Below are 12,509 nucleotides of genomic sequence, written 5' to 3'. Positions count from 1 at the left end.
GTACTTTAAGCGAAGAAAAATAAGCTGATAGTTTCAAAGATATAGATGATATCATAATTTTTCAGACTATGCAGTATGCCATTTATAAAATCTTTTATCTTTATTTAATAGACATCACCATAAACTGGTTTTTGACTTTGTTATGGGTGAAAAATATTTTAAACAGGGAAGCGCTATTTTTGGAGAATTAAATAAACTTAACGATTCTTAAATATAATTAAAACGTTTCAAACCCTGCATTAATCAATTTATGTTAGAATTTTATTTGTAAACATACATTTCACATAATTTCTCACTTAATAAGATTTTTCTTGCTTTTGGTTCTTACAATGTAACAAAACAGCATTGATAAGGATTCCAATAAATCCAAAATGGATACCAGGCTTATACCTAGCCACATACCCATATAACCTCCTACGTAGCTGAACAGTTCAATGTCCTAAAACAGAAAAAAAAAACTTTGTTATTAATTTTTTTTTTAAATTTCAGTTTTTTTTTAAATTTTAATGATTTCTTTAAAATTTAGTGATTTTAAGTTAAAAATGTTTAAAGGAGATTTTTTTTTTAGTCATGATAAATAAAAATGTTTGAATTTGCTAGCAGCCTATCTTGTACAAACTTCGTGATTATTAGCATTTGTTAATAAATTGTTAACATCCTATGTTGCACACGTGGAACATTCATCATTAATTTGTTGATAATCAAAGATAATCTGTATTATATCTTTTGCCTTGATCGAAACGAGTATGTTTTGCCCTCTTCCCTTAAGTAAATTCTAGTTAGTTCACCTCGGGGCAAAATTAGGTCTGTACCTTGGTCCACTCATTACACAAAAAAGTAAAACCTTATGTAAAAAGATACGTTTTTTTTCTTTCGAAATTCCAGAGAATTTTTAGTTTTGGCCCACAAAACCCTAGGAGAGAAAAAATTTGCAAAAATGAAGAAAAAAAAGTGTCAAATTGTTTAACATTAAAAACATATCCTGAAATTTTTAACAAAATCAAAAATGTCAAGTCCAATCTTACGGGATCTGCCCGACTAAAATGTAAATGTAAATTTTAAAAGGTATGTCTTATCATTCCGTTTCTTGAACTTTTCATAATACCTCTTTAAAACTATTTGCATTTATTTCTGATATTTCCTGAGTAGAAAAGTACCGTATATCATATGCACTGAGAATTCATATTTCACGCGTCTTAGCACCTGTAGCGGATAGTTTTTTTTCTCCAGTTTTCTTGTAATTTTGTGCCCGAAGTTAAATCACATTTAAATAAAATGTAAATGACTGACGCCTTAATTTGATCTCCATTTATTTACAATATTCATAAAACTACCTTACATTAGCGCATGCCTTGTAATTTGATTTAATTCATGCATGCAATGGTAAACTGGACTTTTCTTAATACAAACAATCCTAAAACTAAATTATAAATCAACTTACGTTGAATTTAGGCTGATAAATTCTTCGTGTCAAACGGAACTTCCGAAAGGAAAATCTTATCAATATTTTATTTTTGCTGAAATGAAAGAAACATAGCATTTACGTAGCTGCTAATATTTCCAGTTTTTGCAGAAAATTTTAGCCTTAGGCAAGTGCTTTAACTGAGCTATCACGATTCTTCGATTTTTTTTAAAGTTGTGGGAAAACTTAAGCTAATTTTAACAAGTGCTTCTTTTATTTTAGCTACCACTGTATTGTTTAGAGCAGGGTTTCTTAACCTGTGGTTCATGAACCCCTAAGTGGTCCATGAGTTATAATTTGGGGGTCCGCTGACTACTAATTTTTAAAACGTTTGAAAGCCTACCCATTGCTTGTAAAGCGAGCTATGTCAGCTATTATTCCGATTGCTACAGTGTATCTTTGCGAAGCGGGATTTTCCACAATTGTGACAATAAAAGCATAACATCGAAACCGATTGAATGTAGAACATGATATGCACGTTGCTTTTTCGAAAACCATCCCCCAATGCAATTTATTAATTAAGGAAAAGGAGCAGCAACCTTCACATTAAAAATTTTAATTTTAAAAATTTTGTATACTATTAAAATAAGAAAATTAAATGTTTTCTAATAATTGATGTTTTTTGCAATTATTTTTTTCACTGGGGGATGGTCCGTGACTTCTTAAAAATTTTTAAAAGGGGTCCATTATATCAAAAAGGTTAAGGAACACTGGTTTAGAGATTTGGCATAGTAAAATTTTTATGCAGGCATATTTTTTAATAAATGATATGAAGTGATAGTAGATAAACTATAAGTAATAAGTGTAATCAAATGGCAATTTTTGTTTCATTATTTTCACTATTTTTTAAATTTTTTTAGACCTGTGCAAACCCTGTTTACTATTTTATTAACTTTAGGCATTAAAAAGTTTGTTTAAGTATTAAACTTAACACATAAAAAAATTTCTCACTCTCTCTCTCTCTCTCTCTCTCTCTCTATATATATATATATATATATAAATATATAGCGTGACATCATTTGCGGGCGTTGCCGTGCCGATAAAAAATACCGGTTTTCAGCATGTTGAATTTCAAAAAAAAAAATTTTCTTTCTAATTCTCTACATTTCAACGCCTAAAGCTGGAGACAGCACCAACTCACCACTCATTTACTATTTAATTTATCACAATAACTTAGTATTTAAAACTGGAATCTATTGGTTATAGTATAACTTTTTAAAAAAAAATTTGAAAGGAAACCTAATGGAATAATAACCATTTTTAAACAAAATTTGGTTAAATGACGAATAACAAATCTTAATGTTTTAAAAAAATTCATTGCATTATTATGTAAATAATTAAGCAGAAACTGCATTCATGAGCAATGAGATTCTTCTACAATATTGTTTTGACAATATTTTGCAATGCAAAAGCAAAAAATAAGACATACCTGGACGATCTTGATCCTCCAGAAATCTATAACAATTAAAATCAATCATTTAAAAAAAGTATCAATAATCTGTAAAGAATAAATAATCTTGGTTTTTAAAATACTCTAAAAGTGTAAGGACAGTTACGAAAGCACTAGAAGAGATTTAATTTCTTTTTCTGTTACTTTTTAAAATAAATGTTAGAGCAGCAGTCTGCAAATTCTCCCTTAAAATCTCGCTCTCTTGCTTTTAACTGTTTGTAGAACAATCCGTTAGGTTAATTTGAACCTAGACTAGTTTTGGCATACCGTCACGAGAAAAGTGGATAAATTCATGTTGTTTTGGTATGCCTGTTAAGGCAGAGGGGTGCGATTGTTCTTGTTTTCCATTGGCGCCATCTATGGCAAAGAATTCGACTTCTGCCACACCCATACACCACACACCGTTTATTGAGCGAGCCCATTCTTACATTCATTCATTTTTCCACAGATCATAATTTTGACCTGAATCAGAGAACGATCAATCTCCAATTCAGTACTCCCAGAGGCATGGATTTGTTATGGGAACATGGAGGACTTTGCGACTCGACAGATTCAACGTGCATCAGTCCGATAAATTCCTGATCATAAAAATTAGTTGATTCCTGATCATAACATTGTCGCACATATGTATGAAGCTTGTAAAAATATTTTAAATTTTTCCGACCAAAAAGACTGCTTTCGTAATTCTTTTCGGATTGTTTCGCAATTTGTGCTAGCTTTGCTCGCTTAATGAATACTAATGTAATTTTACCGAGCTTTGTATGATAATGGGGATATTTCCTATGAAATAAAGTTTTAACAACATGAAATCTTTACATGTTAGTCATGCGATTGTTTTATATGCATTATAATACTGTTCCGTTTCTGTGGACCGATAAGAAAGTCTATTAGCAACACAGAACTTCTATTAATTTAGTACACGTACTACTACCAAAATACCAGTAGCACCTATTATCGCAGTTAATTAACTATCATTAGCATCAATAACACGGTTTTTTACATCTTCACAAAGTGAAATAGTGTATACATTTCATTCATAAAATATCTAAGAATGAAAAATAATCATATTAATATTAAAATATAAAAAGGAATAAAATTATTTTGATTTGAGCTTAGGTATCTGCATTTATTAGTAGGATATATATATAGAGAGAGAATAATGATATATATATAATGATATATATATATATATATATAATGATATATATATATATATATATATATATATATATATATATATATATATATATATATATATATATATATATATATATATATATATATATATATATATATATATATATATATATATATATATATATATATATATATATATATATATATATACATATATATATATATATATATATATATATATATATATATATATATATATATATATATATATATATATATATATATATACATATATATATATATATATATATATATAAGTTCAAAATGAAGAATAAAACAAAGAAAAATTATATACATATGAAAAAAAAAGGGGGGGGGGGAAATAATAAGTAAAAAAATAACAAACAACAGTTTGAAAAAAAAAAGAAATTTTATTTAAAAAACCGGAGAAAAAAAATATATATCTTTTTTTTTCCGGTTTTTCAAATAAAATTTTTTCCTTTTTTTTTTTTTTTTTTAACTGTTGTTTGTTATTTTTTTACTTATTATTCCCCCCCCCCTTTTTTTTTTCTTCATATGTATATAATTTTTCTTTGTTTTATTCTTCATTTTGAACTTATCTAATTCTGTTTACTTGCACCTTAAGCGCAATAAATGAAACTTATTGTTTTTCTCAACTTCCTTGGTGTTATCTTGTATTTATTTATTTATTATATATATATATATATATATATATATATATATATATATATATATATATATATATATATATATATATATATATATATATATATATATATATATATATATAGTCCAAGAGTAATTTATTCGTATTTTCATGGAAAATTTGAAACAGATTTAAGATAGTTAAAATCAAAGTCGATGGTATCAGGCAGATTAAAATAAGTACAAAATATTGTGAAAAAACATAACAGGCTTCCAATGAAAGTTCAATAAATAATTTTAGTACAATTTTCGTGTTGTTCTAGTGCTGCCATCTCTTTAATAATTGTAGAACATATATTAACAGGAAGACTTACAAGTATGGTGCTGCCCTCTTTTATTTTTCTGCCTAACTGGTTATACAAAATCAAACTGAATTATCAACTTAAGACATTCGATATAATAAACTTATTTGCGTTTAATTATCAATCATTTGATTTTTTTTCAATAATTGACTCACTTTAATTGATTATTATGATACAAAGTCAAATCTACACGTTTGTTGCATATCTATTTAAAGACAGTATAAAATAGATATCTAATATATGTATATAACAGCAAAAATGAATAAGTAAAAATAATTTCTTTTTTAAAAATATGGCTAAAAACCTTTTTTAATGTAACTAAATAAATAAAAACTTTATTTTTCGAAAAATCTCAACAAAAGGAAAAAATATAAAAAGATAATAAAATTAACTAAATAAAATAAAATTTAAAAATAATCGATTCTAATGATTTTAGGGCCATAATGTCTATTAGGTAAATAAAGCTCAATTACTTAAATCAAATCTAACGCTTTTAATTCTATTATAACATTTTGTGTTTTTGACTCGCCAATGGTATAAATTTTTCCCGTCTCGCTGCAACTCTAATATGTTTATTTTAAGAATAAAAATATTTTTGAGCTTTGCATTCCATGCAATTTAAATATTTATGCTAAAATCATGCCATGTCAAAATTATCATTAAAATTATTCGTATTTTTTTACAATTTTAATTTAATAATAATGATCTAAAAACTCCTAAATTACAAAGCTTACAAACTTTTTACGTAACGTTAAACTATATAAGTTTAAACTTTAAGTGCAAGAATTGAACCTAATCGGGGAAATAATTTTTGAATAATTTAAATAATCGTGCATTTAAGGTCTTTGTAAATATTAAATTCTATTTTATTTCCTTGTAAAAATGTTCCATTGATTTTTTTTTTAAAGTTTTTATTTGTCCTGCAAAAAGATCTTCAGAATTTTCTTTCATTTTTTTTTAAATGTACATATATAATTTTCAATTATAATAATCTATTATATATAATTCTCTTACGTGGCTCCCAAATTATGGCTGAAGTACTTTGTACAACTAAATAAGATTCTTTTCACAACAGTTAAATATTTACTTTATTTTCTTCATTCATAGAGAAAACAGTCGGCAAAGAATTCTGTTAGGTTAAAAAACATTTCGCTAAAAAAATAACGAATTCTAAAAGAAATAAAAATAAACAACTTAAAAAATAAAAATGCTGTTGCCAGCTATAGAATTTTTTGAAAGTTAACTTAGCAACATAAATCAAAATGACATAGAAGCGCAACTAGATCAAAATTATGATACCTGAGTGCTTGACGTAACAAATCCTTCAATTCTAAAAGTGTTGTATCGCCAAATGCCCAAATTAACAATTGTGTTCGTAAAGAAATTCTATAAAAAGTTTTAAATAAACAACCTACTTCTACAACTGCTTCTTGAAGAACTTGGCTCATTGATTAAAAATATTGTTTTAAATTTACAGTACTAACTTTACTTCTACTTTCATTATTGCTATGACCCTCTTTCATTACATTTTACAACCTCATGCTAAATTTGAGGACTTTAAGTTGTTTTGTGGTTGAATACTGACATTTAGAAATGTGTACATAAAAAAAATAATATTTAGAGGTTAAGAGTTGCTTCAGAAAAATTTGAATTGTTGACATTGAACTTAACAATGGAAACAATCGTTTTTGTGAAAAATTGAATTGTATTGTTGACATCAAAACTAAAAATATTATGTTTCAACTTAACAATACTACCTTAATTTATACTTTAGAATTGCCTCGGAGAAATTTGAATTGTTAGCAATGACTTAAACAAAAAGTTTTATTTTAACTGACAAATACTATATTATAATTTTAACTTTTTCTATGACTATACTCATTTTCTGACTCTTTTCTTTGTTTTTTATACATTTTATTTTTTTTTGTGATAAAATAAAAAACTTATAGTTGTTCTGCTTCTGAACACTGATGAAAACACAAAATGATGGGCTTCATCAACAATCAAAAATATATACATTTATTTTACAAATTCCATATTATTAAGGTGGCGCCCTTCAGAGAATTAAATATACAAAATTATCTTCATCAAAGCCGATGCTTTACATCCGGCGTTCAGTGGCAGACTACCATTTCATATTGTTTTACAACACATGGCTTTAGCCCTCTGGTGGGAAAGACTTTAAAACAAAACTTACAACAGTTACTTTTCTCAACAACTGAAATTTAGAATAGTGTGATTAAGAAAAATATGTGAACTGTTTGCAATTTCAAATTAATATTGAAATGTACAGGTTTAGAATTTTCTACAGTGAAAAGTTTTCGGAACTTCAGTATTCAAAAAAGTATACAAAAACTAGACGTTAAGAACGTATCCAATGAGCAAGCAGAGCGAGCATTGGATTGCGAAGCAATCCGAAATGAACTGTGAAAGCAGTTCCGGGGGTTGGTGAGCGCCAGCGAGCAGGGGACGAAACCTCCTAGTTATTAATATTCTAATATTTATCGATTGTCTAATTAAGAAATGAACAGCAATGTCTCTTAGCTTGCGTGCGGGCATTACAATGTTTAATAATAAAATTAGTATACTCACAAGAATCATGTAATATATTTAATAGAAATGACGTGAAAAATATCTAGAATGAAGATGATTTTGAAGAAATGTATGTAAAATATTTCATATTTTTATGTAAAATGGGTACTAAGAGTTACTCACTTTTTATGACTTGTATTTTTTTATAAAAAAAAAGAAAAAAAGAAAGTGCATTGTTAAAAGGTTTTGTTTGCCTATTTATTTGTTCAAATGTAATATTTTCATCTACAATACTTTTTTTAAATAAATTGTTACAAATAAAAATAATAGTGTTTCTTATTGCTCTGAAATTGGCTGCTAATCATCGTTTTTAAGCTATATAGGCTTGTAGAGATTAAAATATGCGTCTTACTTTATCTTCCTCAGAACCTAGCTCTTCATATACCATTTTGTATGAGTTCTCTCTAAATAAATAGATGCAACACAATTATTAGGTAGAAACATAAAATATATGTATAAATGTAAAAACAACATTTAGGAGCGCAGTAGCAGAGGTTCTTGAAACCGGTTTGCACCTTTCCCTTCTCCCAACCACTACAGGGGTTGAGGAGGAGAATATAGTTTGTGTAAGCTAAGAACTCTTCCCGCCACAAAGTCTGAAGCCGCCTGGTGCTATGGAAACAAGAATGGCGCATAACTCACTCTAGGACTAACACAATAGATCGAAGAGATTCCCTTTCTCTCCTAAACCACTCCAAAACAGTGACCCCGCACCCCTACTTGAAATAGTCATACCTCGTTGCCATGGTTACCACCACAGGTCCAGACGAATGTCTGGAGGAGTTCTTATTTTAGACACACTATAAGAGTTTTTATTTCTATTTATTGTTGATTTATTTTGCGTTATTGATAAACGGTACTGTGCTATTGAGATATTTCTTTGAGGATACATTTATAGCATCCATGTTGATTAAATCTGCATAGAAAGAAAGAATAAAATCTCTGTTGAGGGGTGACAGAGTTCCAACCTTAGAGAAGTGATTTACCCTAATATCTATTCTAAGGTTCCAACTATGACTGCAGAGTTGTCCTTCAACCGGTTCATAGTTGATGTACTAAAAAAAAGCTTGCTAAACTGTATTTTAAACTTATCTTGTATCATTTTCATTAAAATTTAAACATACATCAAAATTAAAATTTAATTTTAACTTTTTTTAAAAATTCTTGCTTTTAAAACTTCTTTAATCTATTGCTACAATTTATTGTTGTAAATTTAAGTTTTGTGCGAATATATTTTATATCCCAAAAATAATATATATATATAGATTATTATTTTCGCGCGAATATTTTGGTTGAAGGATTTTTCATCTATGTTACATTTATATTTTAAAAAACTAGTGTTTTACATAATGAAAATTATGGTTTATGATGGATAAAATAATATGTTAATTAAAAATAAGTATCTTACCGGCATGCTAGCTGACACTGCTTACTGCAGTCTTCAATAATTTCATCTGTTGTTGTTTCATAACCTAAAAGTCAGTAAACATCCAAATCTATAAATTTTTAAACATATATATATATATATATATATATATATATATATATATATATATATATATATATATATATATATATATATATATATATATATATATAGACATCAGCCACCTACAGACATCATGGAAGGCAGACATCGTGGAACATCATGCTTACACCTTTTTCTTAGAATTAGTGTATTTTTTAATAATGCATAATACTGATCGAACTTTCATAACAGTTTAGTCCAAATTCTTTGTATAACGGATGTATTTTCTTTGTAGAATTTAAGAATAATTTTTTGCCGCGTGAGATACGTTCTAAATTTGATATGAAGGCATATTTATCCCAGAAAAATAAACAAATTCATTTGAGAAAAATTGATTTATTATTTAGAGAATAAATATGGTCATACCTCGAAATAATGAGAGGATGTCCCTTAAAGAGATTAAGAGAATCATTTTCTTAACATCAAGAATTTCAGTAAAAATATAAATTCAACGGTTGAGACTGAGGGGCCGAAGCCACCTCAGTCTGATCGCCAATAATTCGAAATTAGAAGTAAAGTGAATTGTTCCCAACGGAAAGTTAGGAGCAGGGGTAGAGATCCATGGTTAGCAATTTATCGAAAATAACATAGCCAAAAACAAAGCCAACCCTCCGTAATCAATATTAAATTTGAAAATAATTTGGCGTAAGCGAATCGCCAAAAAGACTGTGAGAATTAGTGTAACCATTTAACTGAAACATTTTTTCTGGTAAGAAATAAAGAGTTATAAATAGATTTTTGTTTTCGATTTAGTCGAGACAGTAGATTAATGAGTTTTACGTTTATATTGAAATATAAATTTGAATAATTGGTTTCATTTATTAAAATTCGATTAAGAATGATTTAAAAAAATAATTTCAAGAAATTAAAGGAATTTTAAAAGCTAAGGAAATATGTATTTCCTATTTTGACATCACTCGAACGTAATAAGGAAAGGAAGTAAATAATTTCTTCTGGTTTTAATACCATCAATTTTGAAATCATTATAGAGGTTTGAAATATTTATATTAGAATTCTTTTCAAATTGTGGAGGCAAATTTTGCATGAGTAAAAAGAGCTCCGTTTCCAAAAACTTCAAGCATGATCTTTTAAATTCTAACGCCAAACACTCAGCAGCGCGAAGTCAGAGGGCTCGAATTCTAGCGTGTATATTAATGATATCAATGGTGTCAGTCGCTAATTTATACCACCTGTTTTTCAGTCTAACAAAGAATTATACCTCACATTTGCGATTTTTACGAAAGATATTTTCTAACTGTGGCCAATTTTTTGCTTTCTCCGGATTTCAAATACTTGATTTAAGATTATTTTAACTACTACATCATAAATCACTTAACATATGTAAGAACCTTGAAAATTGTGTCTTATATCTGTAAAAACCTGACGAAATTCAAGAGGAATCACCATAAACTTTACTGCTTTGAAACTACCAGTGCACAGTGCGCCAGCATCCAAGGTTTTGTGGCCAAAATTAGTATTTCAATAAAATTTGTTTCAAAATTTGGTGGTTTTTATTTAGGGTTTTCATGCGCAGGTAAATTGAATTCATAGTTGAAATTTTTAAATACACTAAAAATACCAAAAAGAAAACAAGATGGCTGCTGAAATATGGCGAGCAAAAAAAAAAAAAAAAAATTATATATATATATATATATATATATATATATATATATATATATATATATATATATATATATAGTACGTTTAAATAATTAAATATAGCAATGAAAATATAATAATTTTCGTAATTTTATATTAAAAATGAAAAGCGAATTATATTTCCGATGTAATATTACAAAATAACGCGAATTAATTACAAAATAACGCGGAAACATGAAGGGAAAAAAAACATTAATTTTGTTTTTCGGTATATTTAGTCCACCTTTGCAATACGGGCAAATGGGGCAGGTTTTTTCGAAAGAAGAAACATCAAAGAAGACAACAACAAAGAGTTTAGCCAATTACCTCATGGAACTTTTTGGAACTAAGTTTCGAAAGTCATTCAAACATTGTAAAATGTCAAATGATAAGATTTAAACTATAAGTTTATATCTTATTATTTGACGCTAAGAACTCCTTCCGCCATAAAGTCTAAGGCCGTCTGGTGCTATGGAAACAAGAATGGCGCGTTTTAGGGAGGGTAGATTCATTCTAGGACTAACACAATAACCCACAAAACGAGAGATTCTCTTTCTCTCGCCGATCCGGGTCGAAATCACTCCAAAACAGTGACCCCACACCATGGAGCTAGGAGTAGGCTCCATGCCCCACATCCCTCCTAGCTCCATGCCCCACACCCCAACTTAAAATAGTCATATCTTGTTACCATAGTCACCTCCACAGGTCCAGACAAATGTCTGGGGAGTACTTATATTAGACAAACTATACATTACCGTCTAACTTATGGGCCGCGCCGCATTTAAGGAGGTGAGGAGGACTGTAGAGAAGGTTAAGTAGAGGTTATTGAAAATTATAACCCGAAAAAAGTAGAAATAAGTAATAAATGCTGACAAATTTTTGGTTCAGAGATTTTGTTTAGACAAAGCAGAAAAGATTTTTTTTTTCATTTCACCTTTATCACTAATAAATTAGTAGATTTGAAGCCTTTTTTTTTCTTCTAAAGAGCAACTTTTATTATAAATCTAATTCTGTTTCAGAAGAATGTCTAACGCAACGCTAACAAATAGCCACCAAATAAAAATAAACAAACATACCTTTAGCACAAATCTTTTCATAGTTAGGATAATTCACATGTTCATCTATACATTTTCCTAAAGATTTGATCTTCATCAACTTGCAGTGCTCAGTACAGTCCTTTAAATGTAAATAGATACGCGTGCATTAAAAGATTGAACCTTTTATTATTTAAATTAGCTGAATGATTACTAATAAATCGGTATCGGTATGAAAATTACTAATAATCAACACAGTGAAAACAGGCACTCAAAACAAAAAGGCATATATAGACGCACTTGAAAAATCTCAAATAATTCAATTTTTCATTTAAAGAATTATCGTTATTTATTGCCCTTCCTGGTGACTTTATGTAATTAGATTAAGCAAAACACGTTTTTAGAAGTTCATATCATAAAAACGAAGATTAACTGCTTTCAGTATCATTTGGCATAATACTATTGCTCATGTTATAAATTTACAAAAAAAAGTCTTCCATTAATTGTACTCAAATAATTGCTACCCTTTTCTACTTTGTTCCATAATTCATACTTTTCTATTAATTTTAATTTTATATGCTTTATAAATTCTACTTGCTAGTCACATTTACTAAGAAAACGTTCAACTGAGTATAAAGAT

General features: G+C 28.0%; 1 protein-coding gene across 1 annotated transcript; it reads right to left on the bottom strand.

Annotated features, from left to right (window-relative positions):
* Positions 1 to 243: 243 nt before the first annotated feature.
* LOC122271130 (uncharacterized) lies at positions 244 to 12,005 on the bottom strand. The gene is made up of 6 exons (XM_087162854.1): positions 11,912 to 12,005; positions 9,078 to 9,141; positions 8,022 to 8,073; positions 2,892 to 2,917; positions 1,442 to 1,517; positions 244 to 439 (listed from the first exon to the last, which is right to left on the bottom strand). The coding sequence occupies exons 1-6, from the start codon at positions 11,985 to 11,987 to the stop codon at positions 293 to 295; spliced, it is 441 nt and encodes a 146-aa protein (XP_087018980.1). The 5' UTR covers positions 11,988 to 12,005; the 3' UTR covers positions 244 to 292.
* Positions 12,006 to 12,509: the final 504 nt, after the last annotated feature.

This window comes from Parasteatoda tepidariorum, chromosome 5 (assembly GCF_982258835.1).
Source record: "Parasteatoda tepidariorum strain Cologne lab strain chromosome 5, Ptep-v5.0, whole genome shotgun sequence".
In the NCBI taxonomy this organism is placed as follows: domain Eukaryota; kingdom Metazoa; phylum Arthropoda; class Arachnida; order Araneae; family Theridiidae; genus Parasteatoda; species Parasteatoda tepidariorum.
This window is presented reverse-complemented; position numbering and strand designations above follow the sequence as displayed.

What these genes read in the sequence shown, in the direction of transcription:
- LOC122271130 (XM_087162854.1), bottom strand. Translation starts at nt 11,987, where the DNA reads ATGAAGATCAAATCTTTAGGAAAATGTATAGATGAACATGTGAATTAT. An exon ending in CAGTGTCAGCTAGCATGCCG is followed by an intron (nt 8,074 to 9,077) that starts GTAAGATACTTA and finishes CTATTTATTTAG; the next exon opens with AGAGAACTCATACAAAATGG. An exon ending in GGAGGATCAAGATCGTCCAG is followed by an intron (nt 1,518 to 2,891) that starts GTATGTCTTATT and finishes CTTTCATTTCAG; the next exon opens with CAAAAATAAAATATTGATAA.